General features: G+C 36.0%; 1 protein-coding gene across 1 annotated transcript in view; it reads right to left on the bottom strand.

Moving 5' to 3' along the window:
• Positions 1–18,487, bottom strand: part of PPFIA2 (PPFI scaffold protein A2) — a 207,179-nt gene that overhangs the window by 102,325 nt on the left and 86,367 nt on the right. The window contains exon 2 of the mRNA XM_088141851.1: positions 6,690–6,752. Within this exon, the coding sequence (XP_087997977.1) occupies positions 6,690–6,752 (63 nt within the window). The remainder of the gene's footprint in view (positions 1–6,689; positions 6,753–18,487) is intronic.

Here is an 18,487-nt window from a genome sequence, read left to right on the forward strand (position 1 = left end):
CAAGAACTTCACGGTTTGACACTGAGCTACATATATTCTCTTCTATTGGAATAAGAGGAACTATGTGGGAAAAGTCAAAATAGTACAGTTACTCTGGAGTTATATTTGAAATACTTTGTTTTATTGATCTGAATGAAAAGTATTCATTTTATCAGTTCATGTGGACCTAAAAGGCATCTTAAATAAGGTTTTACATTATGTGAAGAGATCTAGATTTAACAATACACTGATTTCTTTAATTACAGATCTAGTACTTTTATCAAGCAAAATAACATATGATTAAGATTCTATTCATTTTATGTTTGATGCCTAGAAATAAATCACCACTCTAGGGTTGATTCCAGGTTACAGTGCATAGCTCTGAACTGTAAATAAAGGCACTAAACAAATCTTCAGATTTTCCTCATATAATGCTACTTAATAGGCTATCTACAGCAGAAATAGGGAACCTGTGGCCGTCTAGATGTTGCTGAACTACAATTCTCATTAGTCCCAGTTAGGAGAGCCAAAGGCAAGAGATACTGGAACTGTAATTCAGCAACATCTGGGAACCAATATCCTCCCTGTTCTTGGCTTACAGAAATAAGTTTTTCAAAGTGCTGCAAAATATCCAGACGGTATTGAGTATCTTGATGGCACCCTAGAGATTATTAAATTGCCCTATAAGCATACATGCCAAAGACACTATGAAAGACTATAGAAAGTATATGTATGCTATGAATTAATGCAAACTCCAGTTAGACTGGAAATTTACTGTATCTCCCTCCACATCCCACTGTATACCTACTAATTTTGCCAATAGTTCTGTGCACCAAATGAAAAAGATGTGCTAAAATATTTTTTAAGCTTTTAAAATACCATTAGGGTGTACGAATAAGATAGGCATCTAAAACTTTATAAAAATAGTTTATTAAAAAGACAGATGCTTTCCAAATAGATCCTTAAAGAGTAATATCATCCTAACATTACATACCTACTTTTGATCCATATTCAACTTATATATATTGTGCACTTCTACATAATTAGAAGTGGAAAATCCCCATGGCATGAATAAAGTTGTATGTGCTCAGTTCTATGCACATAAGATCTGTGCCTAAGTTAAGTTGTCTTGTCATGTTAATTAGAGGAATATTACAGAACATGACACATGTTTGAAGATAAACAGCTCACAGGTAAAAGCAGTTTGGGTTGGAATGTTTGACCTTTAGTTGCAAGTTGTAAGTAGCCAACCCTCTAGATCTTTAGTACTATTGGAACAGCACTCCAGAGGCTCAGGAACCCATCATTAGATGGTTTTAAAAAGAAGGGGGTGGGTGGGACTCAGGATGTTGAAAACAAGCAAGCTTTTATTACAGTACTTGTCTTTGAGGAGACATACAATATTAAAAGGAGGAAATGATCAGAAAAATGTGATTGGAAAGAAACTGCTACTAGTGTTTTAAGAGCTAAAGCTTCTAAATCTAACATGACACCAACTTTACAGCAATCATAGATTTATTCTGTTAAAATATTCTGTAATCTATGATTGCTGTGAAGTTGGGGAAAGTAACTTAGGTTTTTCATACCTGGGTCTACGCAAAGTTCTCTGTTACAACCTGTAGTGAAATCAAGATATATATTTTAAAATAAATAAATATTACAATTGTAATTGCCAAAGCTGTATGAAACAGTCTGCCTTTCTAATTTTCTAGAAAGTTTAAGTGGCATAAATCATAGAGCACTGTCTGTACTTCCTCATTATCGTTTTTAATTGCTTAAGAAATTCACACCAACTTTTACACTTTTGATGTGACTTATATTCACATAACTGTGATATTGTCAAAGCATGAAAATGAAATTGGGATTTAAATAAACTGCATCACCAAAAGTTTACTACTAACGTAGCAAAAAGAGATGACTGAAAGGTTTGATTCTTTGGAATGAAGATAATGACAATTCTAACCATAAAACCACAGCAATGATATTTCGACAGTAATCATTGAAATATCATTCATTCATTAAACTGGCTGTGTGGTTTGTGTTTCTGAATGCAAATGGGTGTTCTGTGGAGAATCAAAATCTGTATTGTTTAAAAATTACTGTACAGAGAAAACAGAAGCCCGGTTCAAATCTGTTTACTTTTTCATGTGTGATCCTCTACCCATAATTTATTCTCTTATCCTTTCTTAATTTTCATTCAAATTGTCTGGTCAGTAGTATTGCCAATGTTTGTCAGCCTATTGAATTTCTTCTGCACTTTAAATCTCTTTCTTTCTTCTTATGTAAAAACACAAACACCCCAAATTCCTAAGTTTTCTCACTATCAAGATATTTTTTAATGTTACTTTGTCTTCTAGAATATTAGCTACTCCATTCAATTTTGTACATCTGAAAACTAAGTAAGAATTTCCTTCACCTCTTTATCCAAATCATTAATGAAAATAGTGAAAATTAGAGTGCCTAGGACTGAACCTTCCCACACTCAATATCTTTTTTTATTCTGATCAGGCATGGCTGATGAACCCTAAGTATGATTTTCAGGCCAGCCAGCTGTCTGTCTCCTTAGTTATCATGCTACCAGCCCACATTTGACAGATAACTCATTGTCTCTGACTTGTCTTGTACTAAATGAATAACTAGGTCTAAAACAGTGTGCTTGTTCTAACTCTATAATATTTTTGCAATAGTTTATTTATCTCATAGTGCATCATATATTCAAATATTCAATTCAAACAAATGCACATTTCTCTTTTCCAAAAAATCTATTTTGGGAATGCATCATTGTCATTGTCAAGTAGTTAAATGATGGTACACTCATTGAACCTTCATAAGGGCTTACTTTTTAAACAACTTTTGAATATTTTTATTTTTTAGTTGGAATTTAGTATGAAACTCTTGAAGCTCTTGGCCTGATACTTTCAAAGGTTGATGTCCTGCTACTTTCATCCCATTCTGTCAAAAAACGCAGCAGCTGTAGGTGCTTTGATATTTTTTGGCTATAACCTATCATCCAACCTTTTATCTAATCAAATGTTACATAATAACATTTATTATGTAATAAGATCATGAGTAACATGGCTGATACTCATGATCTTATTATATATAAAATGTGACATAGAAAGTGTATTACGTTTCTTGATTTAGAGAAAGAGTACAATAAAAAGAATAAGCCCAAATTATGAAATTATTGGAATATGACATTGAAGGTTTGTTGCCAAATGGAGATAAGACCAGTATATGAGAGAAATAAAGCATGCATAAGACTAAATGGAATGCTTAACAAACAGTGTAATGTTGAACAAAGAGTAAGATAATGACATGTAACAAATCCCCTTGATTTGTTTAATGTATTTATGCATAAAGGTATATTTACATTTATGCTTGGGGTGACTGTATATGTGTATTGGTTGAGATCATGATTATATGTATATATAGATGCCATTGATGTCATGTGGTTATCAAAGAACATGAATGATTTGCATGATGCAAGGAGGAGTACAGAACTGAAAATTAATATATCAAAATCTGAGGCCATTGTGTTCCATGGGGAAAATGGAGAGAATCATAAGTATGGTGTATGTACAGCCATTTTGCTTCTTTTGGCAAATATTCACTCCTCGCAATAGAAATTTCTCTTATTTTCCCACTTTTAGTAAATATTCTACTAAGGTACATAAGTTCATCTATTTAGTCTAGTTGTACACCATCTCTGCCTTGCAATCTTTTACTTTGTTTTCCCTGTCAAACACAACTATCTTGGTCTTTAATACATAAATGTTCCAGATCTATACTTTTCTTTGGGTCATAAATCTAACATTCCATGCAAATCTTCCATGTTCTCAGCCAACAACATATTATATGTGTACAGAAATACACACACACATATTCATGTCATTGACCAACACACCCTTAATGTAATCATAAGCATTTCTTGTCCTGAATATCTCCTAGATGGCAGTAAATGGGCAACAATATAATGGCTTGCAAAGGTGTATATCTGTCTGTCTCTCTGTCTCTGGCTTCTTCACTCTGCACAGCAATAAATTGTTATGTTTGCAGCTTCATTCTTTTCTGCATTAAATTTTTTAATCTTGCCAAGTTGTGTCTGGATGACTACTGCTAAAGCTTGCCAACAACTAAATTCATGAACAAGTGTCTAAAGACCAGTGATTTATTGCCAAGTCTTCATGTGTACTTGACATACTGTATATTTGGGGATCTTGATTACATACCTCTTGCCCTACATTTGTAGCCTATATAGAGCAATTGAATAGTTACATATAAAAAATGAATATATTATGGAAATATCTCTATACATGCATATGTTGGAAGAAATTATATATAAAACTATTCATTTTTCAACAATTAACAAATATTGATGGAACAGACTAATGCTTGAATGTCATAGACTAGTTTCTATCCTCATATCCCACAGAGGAACACTACAACAAATCTCAAATACAATCTGAGGAAGAAATTTGCCACAGATGTGTAAAAGCAAATGCACAACTGTACCAGAAATACTCAATATAGACCTTCTTATCTATGATCCCATATATACAAATCAGGCAGTCCTAGATGGTTCCTAGTTGTAGGCATTACACATTACAGATGTTTGGTTATAATAAATACATCTTGGAGATGCAACTTGCAAACACCACAATTTCTGCGTGATGTTACTGATTTTCTGAAGAAACAAATCCTTTGACAATCTTCCAGAAAATATCCCTGGCAACCATGGATGTTGAAGCTTTTCTCACCAACCTCCATTTATTAGGTTCACTTTCTGGATGCCACCTGATGAAATAAACCAACCTCCTTATTCTGGAAGCCTATATTATTAAGCATATTTGCATAATTCTGGCTTCCATCTAAAACATATCATACAATTAACAGTTGCAGCCTAACACTACAGCACTGCCATATATTTTCTAATTTGCTAGATAGGCATTCACCCTCCAGATATTTCATACATATATCCTCCCAATGAAAAGAAACATAGATTAACAAAGCTAGTATCAAATAATAAATTGCTATAGAAGAGACTCAGAAGAGAAAGTGACAGACCAGTCTTTCTCATCAGCTGTTGTCTACAGCTAAAGCCAATCAGTAATGTGTATTAAAATGCATCCTGAATAATGATATATATTGCTGTTAGGAGCCACCCAGATTTGCGGATTTTTTTCTAAGACGGATGGCCATATAAGTCTTTTAAATGAAATAAATAATTAAACTAAATCACTGGCCTTGTGGGGTAATCTTATTCCTGCTAATAGCTAATTTAAAACAGCTTTATAGGTAGTCCTCGCTTAGTGACCACAATTGGGACCAGCAACTCCATTGCTAAGCACTACAGTAGCTAAGCAGATAATCACATGACCACGCTACACTTACAATGTCAGTTCCCATCTGGTCGTTAAATAAATCACTGTGGTCATTAACTGAAACATCACATGACCGTGACTTGCAATTTTACTTCCACGTTCTCCATTAACTCTGCTTGCTGCAAGCTGGTGGGAAGCACACAAATGGAGATCACATGACTGTGGAACGCTATGACTGTTGTAAATGTGTGCCGGTTGTGAAGTGCCCAAATGACAATCTCGTGACTGCAGGATGCTGCAATGGTCATAAATGTAAGGATTGGTTGCAAAGCTGTTTTTGTTTTTTTTTAAACATCATCGTAACTTCAAATGGTTGCTATATGAGGCAGCTGGTAAGCAAGGACTACTTGTATGACAATAAAACAATCTAACAAAGGCAATCTAAGGAAGGAAGGGAGGATGGATGGATCTGGACTTTGCAATAAACCAAGAGAACAACTTTTTCTATTACCATAATGATTCTGGTAAAATTATAACAGCACAACAAAAGTATATACTGTGAAACAAGGTTATATATTTCTGCAGCTACAAATTGCATGATATGTAAATTTCAGCCATTTTCAATATCTTTATTTTTTAATGCTATATTAAGGGCATGTTAGAAAGAAGTATTTTTATTAGATCAATCAGTATTCCTGTGGCTTTCCATCATGATGCTAAATTAATATTTTATTTCAGTTCTCAAAACCACTTATGCTATACTCCTATACCAATTTACATGAGAATATGCCCCATCTACCCAACTGAAGTGATTTCCAAGTTGACCCAAATAAGATTGTACTGTTAATTCAGACAATACAGCTGCTCAGATAGCAGTGGTGCGTATGGCTGTCTCAAAACATTTATTTAAACAATTGTCCTATACATATATAGCTCATGAAAGTACAGTATATGGCTACACTTTGTTCTTTTTCATTTACTTTCCAAATTTGACCAATTTGTAATATTTGTTGCAAAGTGTAAATGTATGTGTGGGAGCATGTGTGTTGAGTAGTAGTGAATTGTGAGGGAGATATATTGTACTACAAGCATATGATTCAGGGTTAATAATAAATAATAACTTTAGCACTTTGAATAATCTGGCCCAATAGAATAGTTAAACCACTGTTTCAAATAAAACTGAGCTGGGAGAAAACAACTTAGAAGAACTGTGGTGGTATAATCACAGGCTTTACTTGAAAACCATAATGCTTAGAATCCTTACTTGTAGTAAAATATGTAGTATATGTTGGGAATGAACATAATGTTGTGAGTGACAAGAGCAAATTCACATAAATGAAATTTTGCATTAAAAGAAGACAAGAATCCAAGATATGCAGAACATACATTAGGGCAGGATATGGTCCTTTGAATGCTATTCTCAATGCTCGTACCAGCCGCAACCGTCATCTGAAAAAGTGTGCAACAAAGAGTGTACTGAATTCAAAAGTTTTGTCTGTAAAATAACACATATATTCAAATATTTAATGTGATTTCACACAACTGTAACTCTTAACTTACTAGAGGTCACAACTTAGAAAATCTCTAACCTTAAACACAATTCTAAAAGGTAAAATAATTATTGAATATTGGTTAGAATTCAGTGAATCTTAAGCTAAATATATATAAAAATCAATATAAAAATCATGCATAGAGTTTGATTTGAATAACCTCAGTTTGTAGATGGTAGGCTTTTCTGTTGATGGGTATGAGTTTATAAAGCAGATCTGTTTTAGGTCTGTTGAAATAAAACAAGCAGGATTGTGCTAATACAAAGATGTTAATTAAATGGAGTTTCCACAAGAGAAAATCTGCCTAGATTGTGTCTCACATTCTTACCACAGTATCTTGCTATTGACACTTAGAAAATTCAGAAAGTGCTACTTGTTTCACATTTTTATAAATATTTTGAATCTAGAGCCATATAAACAGATTATACCAGAACTTATTACACAATTATTTTATTAGGTAAACTATATCTTTTAGTCATATGCTACACACACACACACACATGCACACATATACACATACTACACACACACACACACAGAGTAAATTAGAGAGTGAAGATTTTCATACTGCTATTTATTGTTGAAATGGATTCTCGGCAATGCCATGTGAAGTAATGAATATATGTTGACATTTTGCAGCCATGCTGCTAGCTTCTTCCAAACAGGTCTGAAACTGAACTTGGCAAGATATTACGTTTTATATGTTGCCTGTATTCAGTGGAGTGGAATACCCACAACCAGTCTTTAACCAACATACTATCTAACTGCTGTAATACCAACTGTCATCTAAATGGCGGTTAGCAATTGGTTGTGCCATTCTACCCCATTGAACAAAAGGGTTCTTCAAGGACGTGGCATCTTTCTTTTATTGTAAACTGCCCAGAGTCACTTCCTCGTGAGATGGGCGGTGTTCAAATTGGAAATATAAATAAATAAATAAATAAATAAATAAATCTGTTACCAAATTCAATTTTTATTCCGATCTAAAGAAACTAGCAGTATGGCTAGCAAAACATCAACACGTATACACTGTCTCACCTGAAAGTCATTTCACCAACAGATAAATTATTTCAACATCCTAGGCACCTCATAAAGGTAACACAATTTATAATAAACTCTCAATTATGCATTCTGTGGTCTGTAAGATATATTTTGGCAAACCACAACCATTGTTTTTATTTGTTACAAATAGGGCATTTCTGTTACCTTATAGCTTTTGTCCTCACATATTTTTTTAATGTTCTGAAGTTTCTTTTTCTGTCAAAGCTAAATTGTATGTGGCATTAACTTACAATGTTTTGGTAAAGCTATTTCCAACTGTTTGCAAATGTTTATAAACACAGGCAGGGAACCAGGTGATTTTACTCTATTTTGATCCCCCCCTATCCCCAGGAAAGTTTCCATCACAAAAAGTGTCTCTGTAGAGCATTCAAAATGTTCCTAAACTCCTGAGTTCAAAGAGAACATTCAGGATTTCACAGAGGATCTTATTACAGGGGAAATAACAAAGGAAAATAGCATCTTTTGCATTTTTTCTTTTAAAACTGAGTAGATTGGGTAGAGAGTGAAAGTTAGAGTTGGTACAGCCATGATACACATGTTAGTGGGAACTGGGTTTTCTGTTTGCTCTGGATTTAAGGGAAGTGTTTAAGAACTTCTCCCTTGTTTTTGTTTATGTCTATAGCAAGTCCATGTTATGCCTCACTTTAATTTTTTCTTTTGTATTCCATGCCTCAATAATGTGGGATGTTAGAGTACACATTTTAGGCAGCTAGATCAGAAGGAACTTTGGGGGCTGCAAAAAAGGGGTTTAGGAACTGCATGAAGACCTGGGATCTCAGATTGCCCACCCTGAGTTCAAAAAATCTTTGGGGTCAGAGGCAGGAAGAAATACTAATGCCAGAGATTTTGATACTGGTGTCAGATGGTCTGACGACTATAGTATATATTCATAATTTTAAAGGAGGGCAAGGCTCAAATCAGTATCAGTGGCTTACCACATTATGTGTAGAACAACATCCAGAGTTCCAAATTCTGAACCTCTGTAGCCAAGCAACCAGACCAAGTGAACATATTTGAGCTGCCATGTGGCACAGTCATTTCTTCGCTCCAGCCTTGGGACCCAACTTTATCCAGGTTTCCATTAATAATACTTAAAACAAAACACAATGGCACAGATGATAATTCAGAGCCCTAAAGGCTCTTCAAAGGCACAGAGCCACTGCTATTTCTTATCCCTTCCCTTCCACCATCCAGGCACCAAAGACATCTTGACAACTTCAACTGAAAGCAGATGTGGCACCAGTGCTGCAGCTTCAGTGAGATCACAATGTGATTGCAAGGAGATCATTGTGCCAACATAGGGATCATTGTACCTGATCCTGGGATGGTCTACCTCAGAAAAAGCTACATTTTTATATTGGCATTGCTTCGTTTTTCAGTATTGCTTCCTTTCCAGTGAAGTCCTCCATGATTACTTGAGGCTGACTGATTTTATTCATGTCATAATTTAATTTGGGTGAGTGTTTCCCCTAAGTCAATTTAGTCTGTGAATTCACTGGTACTATTGTTGGAAGCACTGATTCCTTTATAACCCATAGTGTTTATACCACTTAATAATGCCATTTTGTTCAAAACACAATTGGTATTTTAATTGTTGATTCTAGAGCTCATGTCCAAACCAAGTAAAAACCAGTACTGACTCTGTGACCAAGAAAGCATGACAGCCATATGCAGAAAACAATTGATTTGTGCCCACATATGATATTAACTGTGTCTTTGAACAATTCAAATTGTCCTTTTTTTTAAATTAATGGCTTCTAGAGAATTCCAGGTCTTGATTGAACCTCAGCACAAAGTGATTTCCAATTCTTTATATAATGCAAGTTTGCCTCTTTCCCCAGTGCAATTTGATGCAATTAGCAACTTACGGAAGAGAGTCTATTTTCAGCAGAAAATCCAGCCCCCTTAAATTGTTCATTCATTACATCTAGTCTTTCTAGCAAACAGAACAAGCAAAGTAACTATCAGAAGTAAAACAGAATTAGTAAAGCAAATTAAAATATACAAATAAACATTAAAACATCATCAATACAAGTCAAAAGACTTGTTTGAAGAGGTAGTAGTTGAAAAGCCACGTTTCAAATTTAGCTTACAGGATTCTGCGGCTGCTCCCTTTTAAAAATTAAACTATCTGGTTTACTTATTTACACTTATATGCTACTGCAATAACTGGCTGTGTAGATATATGACATCTGTAAATCAGGTTAAATATGACAAAATTACAATACAAAAACCAAAGTACATCTACATATATAACTATCAGGAGCATTAATTATATTAGACATACATTCCAAAGCCAGAGGCAACAATATAAAATGTCCCAACGCCAAAGGCTTCTTGAAACAGCCAAGTTAAAACCCAAAAGGCTTTCACATTTCTGGGGAAATGCTGGTCCATAGAAGGGGTGGGGATGGTGATTGAGAAGGCTCATTTCTATGATCCCTGCTAGTGACATCCCTTGAGAGAAGAGATATGGAGAAAGCCTACATTAGCAGATCTTATTGTGCAGGCACATTCACTTGCGATCAGGCAATCTCAAAGATATCCAGATCTTGGGCCATGTAAGGCTTTAAAAATGACAACCAGCACCTTGAATTGCACCTAGAAGTCAACTAGCAACTAGTCCAGCTCTCAGAGTAGAGGTGTTAGATGAAAAATGTGACTATGATTGCTTGAGCTGCCACATTCAGGATAAGTTGTAGCTTCCAAATGCTCTTCAGGAGCATCCCCACATAGATGCATAGTACTAGTACAAGCAAGAGATGACTAAGACATGAAAGACTGTGAGGGGAGGCTCATTCTCCAAGAAGGGTCAAAACTGATGCAAAACATAGAACTGTGTGAACACCCTCCTAGCCACAGCTGCCTCCTGTTCATTTAGCAGGAGCCATGAGTCAATGAGGACCCCCAAGTTAAACATCACTTCTGTACAGGGAGTGTGACATCATCAAGAAGCAAAGATGGAATCTTTCTGGAATCTGACGGCCCTTGAACCCAAAGCCACACTGTACCACCATGTTTGATCCTGTTAAGAGAACTTCTGTTAATAAAACTTCCACTAAGAATACCTCTGTGATATGCATTCTAGATTGGAAACCAATCCCAGTACTTTAAGGATCACGGCTGATTTTTAAACTGTAATTCCTGCCAACTGCTCGTCTTTATTAGGAAGTAATTCTCACTAAAATCCCTCTAGACTGTATCTAGTTAGATGCTCGGAAATGCCAGACATATTTTTTACTCTGTTTCATTTCTTGTACTAGCTGTCCTCATTCCTGATGGAACTGACATCTATCACATCTTATTTCATCTTTGTAAAGCACTTTATATTAGGCAGCTTTTGAAAACCACCCAGAAATGTCAAAGAGTGCAGTGTGCAGCTACTAAACCTTTGAATGAACCATGTGACCCCCTTGGTTATATCAGCTGCACTGACTGCCTTGCAATTCAAGGGCTATTACTTTTAAAACTTGAAAGCTTATTCCCTCCTGTGCCCAGTCTTTCTCATTTGCAGATGCACTCTCCTCCATGTGGCACTGCCTTCTGGGCCATAGTGGTTCATAAAACTGAAGAGAGGTTTCTCTGTGATTGCTATCTATATGTGGAATTCCCTGCCCCATGAGATTAAGCAATTTTCTTTATTTGGCTTCTACCAGCAAGCGAAGGCTCTTCTTAAGCCACAATCTGTTTCTGTGGTGCCTAACCGAATTTATTGATTGCTAATATGGCATCTGCATTGCTTTCTAGAAGCTGCTTTTAATTTGAACAATGGCTTTATTTATGGGTTCTTGTTATGTTTATGCCTATTTTTACATTTTGTAAATATCTCCTTTTTGGTGGGGAAAACGGAGTTATAATTTTACACAAATAAACAACTATTAGTGTATGAAGAAGGCTACACAGATGACTTGCAAATGCACATGGCTCATTATGTATTTTAGTCCCTTAATTAGTATGTTAAAATCTGGGTACTTGAAGTTGCATTTACATGTTCTTTACGCGATGTTCAGAACTACCCTTCATTTGGTGAATTATACTACCCATTTTTTTAGTTCCATCAAAGTTGTTTTTGTGACTGTCATCTTATCTATAACATTCACCTTGTTCTACTGGCACTGATCTTTTGTTATTAAGGGTATTAAATCAAACATACTGTTTTTGTTGACCCTGCAAAAATAAATCACTAATTGATTCAGCTTTTGGGTTTGCTCCTATCACTCTTAGCCAGCTAATTTCACTTTATAATCAATATCCTCGAACCATTTACTTGGGAGGAATGCCACCAGATTATTCTCAAGGAGGCTGTACCCAGATCTCAAACTTAGAATATTTCTATGTACATAACTTCATATTGATTTCACTATCATATTATTACTATCCATAATCTTTGCTCCTCCAGCTGTATCATTTGCCTTCATCATCATCACGATCGATCTTTCCTTACTAGTCCCAGTTCAACAACAACTGCTACACTATACTAGCTATGCAGAGTTTTTGAAAAGAAATCTATCTATCCACACATAATACGCACACAGAGACAAGTGACTGCCAATGTAGAATGAGTGTTATTAAGTTTATTCAACTATAGTACCTATTGAAATCAGGATAACTTACTTTTGTAGTTATCCACATTGAATATATGCAGATCAATCTTCCACTGTAGGCAAATGATAATCATGCACTGTTGGCTCCCAAAAGGAATTTTCTAAAAGTTACAAGGTGAGCTTCATAGGTGTGCCTCAGCAGAAAATAATACTACCAGATATGCCCAGTAGGAAGCAGTCTAGTCAAACCTGTTATCTGACAACAAATTTATTGTGGCAGAAGCACATTATGATGAGAAAGAGTGTAGATTTTAAATTGTCCATCTTTCTATTCCAAGCCTTTTAAAAACTCCTATTAGAAAATGCCCTCAGACTGCCATTCAGAAATGAGGTACAGTACGTAATTGTTTAATTTAGGTTGTGTTGGGATGAATTGAATTTTTTGTTTAATATGTGGAGGCAGGAGGCTGCAACATAGGATGAATAGATTTGGTAGCTAGCGTTCCACTTCGTGTTTATTTGGAAACCTTATTAAACATGAGAACATAAGCAGTGCCCTGCTGGATGGGACCCCTGGCCCATCTAGTCCAGCCGTCTCTTCTCACAATGGCCAATCAACTGCACAAGGAAGCCCACTAGTCTCTCAGCAGATGGCCTAGGAGACCATTACCAGATTAGCAAATAAAAATTAACAGTTTGCATCTTGAATTTATTATTCTGAAGTATACTGACTCGTTATCTATATATCTATATCTATCTATCTACCTACCATAAAGTCAGTGACAGCCAAACTCATGGTTAAAGAATTCATTCAGAAGAAATACTTTTTTTTAGTAGTGCTTCATCAATCATATTTTTAAGGCTAATCCCTCACAGAAATCTTTTAAAAGCTCCACTGATTGCCAATGGAGGTTTTTTTCTAAGGTCCCTACTTCTGGGGCACTGAGAGTAGAATAAAATCCAGCAGGGGTAAATATTAAATCTTCCACTCAATAAAAAATGGGTCCTTTTATGTTAAAGGGTATAATGCAGCTACTAGCAGTACCTATAATGTAATATATCATTCTCTGATTTACAGAGTTTAGTTCTTGTACCTGCTGTCTTCCAGACTGCTTAGAAGTTTTGGACTATAGAGAACAATACTAATAGTTTTTCTTTCACCGTTCTACAAACAGCACCTTTTCTAGTTACAGTAAAATACTATTATCCTCCTACTAATATTGGCAGTATAAACATATCCATGAAATTCACATCAATATTGTAATAGTATGTCCAGAGCCTGAGAGAGATTCACAAATCGACCACCTGGATATTCCTCACTTACTAGTTAAAATAACAGCCTCCTCATCAGCTCACAAAGAAATCATGAGTCAAAGACTGAAAAAAATTATGTTTTATCAACCCAGTGATGATCTGGATTCTAAACTGAAAACAATCATACTGCTGAGATTTCGGTAACTTATTTCTGTCCTCTTTCAGTAAATCTTGTTTAAAAAAAAAAAGAACTCTACGAGACTTATTTTTTGTTGAAGTGAACTGCCAAGAGCTTGGCATATATCCTTCAAGCTGTATTTAGTGGATTGGAGAGTACTCCACAGTATTTTCATTTCTGAAGAGAACTGGCTATCAGAAGTAGTGGTTTTTGTTTTACTGTAATTGTTCTGAGGTTAACCTCTGTGTTGAAAAAGCATATCTGAATGCAGTAAGACTTCTAAGATGAAAGCCTGTTTCAGTTTGGCTAATGAACCAGTCTGTTTCAGTTTGGTTAATTGTTAGACTTCCCCTCTCCCCCTTGTGCTTTTGGGGCATTGTTTTAGATGACTAAATGTCCTAGTATTTTTATTATGCTTTGTGATTATTTATATATAAGGAAAATGTAGCATACAACTGCTTTGAATAAAACACCCACAGTTTCGAGTGCTCTTGAAAGTTTTTGTAATGCATCTGGTGGAGGAATTTTCATGGGAGGACAAATCACGCTCTCCTGTGATGTCTCAGAAAGACAGATGTCTTCAAGAACCTCTGAAATGGAGCAGGGGGCTCATGGGCCTTTATAAGCCTTCAGGTCTAGCACCAAGACCTGTATATAAGCAACATCATCATGCTTGGTTCTAAGAATTAGATCATAGCAGCACCCAGCTTTAGAGAACCCAGGCAACTGAAGATTCAAGGGCTGGCAACAGGAATGCTTGCAGTCACCAAATGTTTTCTTGCAAGTAATGAGTCTATTCAGAAATAAGATTTTATTCATGAATAGTCACTATTGTCTTACAGCTGGGGCCTAATGAGTCTCTGTAGAGAAAAAGCATACAAGCCTTCAACAGAGAACTGACCAATGCTGGAATATCTGATATCTTGCTGCTCAGTAAATGCCTCCCAGTAACCAGCTCACTGAAGTCTTTGATTATAGTCCTTTGCCCACAGTGTGGCATTGTCTGCCTAGTTTGGGTCCTTTGATTGTTGACCTTTAGACTGTCTCTTGGTCCTGTCTTTGTTCTTCTGGCTCTTGCTGCCTGTGGGAAATGACTCATGGACTATTTTGCCTCTGATTGCTGGCCTGAATGGCCCTTAAACACGATAGTAACTCCCTCCCCCTTGCTTTGGCTTACCTCCTCCACAATTTTTTTTTTTTTTTTAACAATTCACTGATAAAATGTCAGGTTCATCCTTTCAAAATAACAAGGCTTCAAAACAGAATTTTGCCAGAAGTAAGAATGTGTTTCTTGGAATCATCAACATCAGTCCTGTAAAGAAACAGGTTGTTTTGGAGAGCTTCCAGGAAACTATCGGCACTTATGCTCACATAGAAATTGATCTGTGAAAATATCTTCTGCATTAATTAGGAATTATTACCACACAAAATATTTTTTTAAAAAAAATGGAATTCTTACTTCTGAGTCTCTGAAGAAATCTCCTTTGAAAAAGATAAGGAAAACTATAACATGGAATTTGTTTAATAACATTTGGGCTGAACATACTAGCATTTTCAAAGCATTAGCTTAGTGCAGGGGAACTTACGATGGTAACAATATACACTGTAATACAACCTACAAGTACAGAATAATCCCTCTCAAGAGGCCAGTTTTGTGGGCATCTCTGTGAAAAATATTAAGCATCCTCCCCTATGGATACAGAGAGCAAATGCTGAGGTCCCCACTTAGGCATAGTCTCACAATATGGTTACAATAAAGGTACAAATATTCTGACTGTTCTTTTTCTCTGTTTAAATAAGTTTATAGCCAGGAACTGAGAAGAAAGCATGAACAGGCAGGATTGTGAATTATCATCCCACCACCTACAGAAAATAACTCTACCTTGCTCACTTATTTTCTAAGTGGTAACAGCCAGAGAATCAAAGTACTTTCAGTAATGTTGTCTAAGTAATAGTCTAGGGCTGCTACCCAATTCTGAAAGATTATTGGCTCTGTGCTGTTGTGTCAAGCTCTTTAGGAAAACAACAGAATGGTGACAGAAAAGGCTGACCAGGGACTGAAAGAGAGGACATCAGCCTGAAACAACACTTGTCTGATCCCAATCAAAACTGATCACCTGATAATCACCAATGTAATGGGTGGCAAAGCAGAACCAATTTTAGATACCTTGGGTTAAAGGGCAAAATGCCACCTTAACACTGATATAGCTAAGGATGACTTAAGTCTGTCTTACTCATAGACTGGTGATGAGATGAAAGCAGTATATCATGGAGACACAGCAGAAAAATGATGTTGCCACAGAATGTTTATTCCATAGTTAGATGCAAGTGGAGACTAGACCACTTAGCTGTAAGGAGCCCTTCAGACCCCTGAGTCCAACTCCTGCTCTTGGTTGGAAACCCAATGAAAGCGTCCCCACAGATGGCTGGCCAGCTTCTGCTTGAACACATTCAGTCAAGGGAGTCCATCACCTCATTCAATAATTGTCTCAACTGTTAGGACATTTCTCCTAACATTCAAACCAAATCTGCCAACCTATATCTGAAATCTATTAATACACGCAGCCTATTTGGTTTTAATAAGGCTTAGGCATCGATCCAGACGGGCATCTGTACAAATCTCCCCCACAGCCCTATACTGGGCCAAAGCAAGGAACTGTAAGAATCCCATGCTCACCTCAATAATGGAGAATAGCCCAGGCTCACCAAGTCTCTCATTGGAATGGTTGTTTAGAGAAAGGGCTACTATAACTCCTATAAAATTAATTTCATGCCATGCTTTAAGCACCTACACTGAAACATGTAACAAAAATAAACCAAGATATTAATGAAAACAACTTCCAAATTATTTTGAAGAAGGTAAACAAGCACAACTTGTTGGGAAAATCACATTGCTGTAAAAAAAGAAAAATCCTTTTCAGCATTGAGAACTTAAATTCACAGAAGGTATAAATACTACATGAGGATGGAGAGAAAGAAAGCAAAACAATGACTTATATGACTTTGGGGCTTCTTTAAAATACCAAAGGGAAAACAGGAGACTCACTCTAGAAATCCCACTCTGGGTAACCAGACGTGTTTGCTTATTAGCCAAGGAGCTCAGGGAAATGCACAATTCCTTTGACCCAGAATTGAAGCTAAGACAGAGAAGGATTGGTGTGATGGTACCAACTTCAAAAAAGCCAGGATGCAGACTGATCTCCAAAGAGATATGCATATATTCTATTAGTACAGATCTACAGTCACTTTTTATAGGAAAATATAATAATATATAAATAATATTATAATGATAGAGTAATAGAGATGCAGTTAACCTCCACACATAATACCTATACACACACTCATCCATTATCATTAACATTACCTTGTCTATATACTGTCACAGTAATTTATAAGATAAATGTTACTGTTAATGAAATAAGCAGATATTAGTAGCACACCCACAAATAATAGATTTTACTGCAGAATTGCTGGCAAGTTGCTTTAACTATGGTGAATAAAATGAAACAAGTTGATGGTATAATATTTAACAACTATTCACCTATCACTCTCATATATTTGTAATGCTTTTTGAAATCAACCAGACACTAATGATTGTAGTTTAATATTTTTTGAGTCAAAATAAATGTTTGTATGACAACAGTAGTACAAACTGGAAACTTTGTTATGTGTCTTCTTCACAGACTCAACGGGTATACAGTTATATCACAGAACCAGTTTGCTGGTTGTCCCATATGCATTTTGTAACTGACAAGGAAAAATTTTTTTTTATAAAATGGAACTGCTGCATAGAGTATCGTTCATCATATCAAAATCTAATAGAGACTTTTTTTCCACCATACACTGCTAGCTCTGCAAAATTTTCACTGATTTAAGTAATTTAAGAAGTGTGGTGTCCTTAAGTGGTCTCTGAGCTTGGTTGTTTGATTGCAGACATTTCATTACCTGACTAGGTAACATCATCAGTGCTAGCGAGTGTGGGGCTTGCTTCCTGTTTATGTACAATAGCTTGCACTACCAGTGTTGGTGGGGGTGTGGTTTTCTCCTTGGTAGTTCCTTGATTAGAGTATTGTTTTCTGCTTGATTGTTTGTCTGGTGTTAATCCCTGGTGATCTGGGTGTAAGGTGATGGAGATGATGTGTTCTGGTCTTTTTTCTACCTTCCTAGCTTTCTTATTGTATCTTTTGAATGATGCATAAATGTGTCCATTGATGGCTGACAACCTGATCAAGAGAACCCTTAACTGCCTAACCAAGAAAGGTCAAATCACAAAAGAACAACAATGGTGACAGAAAAGCAGTGGACCTATCCTCCCACGCTTCTATGGGCACCCAAAAATACACAAGCCCAACATGCCTCTCTGACCAACTGTATTGTTACCACAGACCCCAACATACAACATAGCAAAAGAACTTACAGAAAAGCTTGGACATCTTGCAGAGAGGAGTAAATATTCTATCAACTCCCCATTACAGTGCTTCCAGAAAATCAAAGACCTAAGAATAGATGAAGATGTAATGGAAGGCATGTGCGATGAGGATACTGGAATGAAGGATCAAGGTTATCATGAGGAAGGGGGAGCATTCCAGGAGAGGT

The sequence above is a fragment of the Python bivittatus genome, unplaced genomic scaffold, assembly GCF_059951505.1.
Source record: "Python bivittatus isolate LINGU-HERP-01145 unplaced genomic scaffold, Pbiv_v1 ctg000330_np1212, whole genome shotgun sequence".
Taxonomy (NCBI): Eukaryota; Metazoa; Chordata; class Lepidosauria; order Squamata; family Pythonidae; genus Python; species Python bivittatus.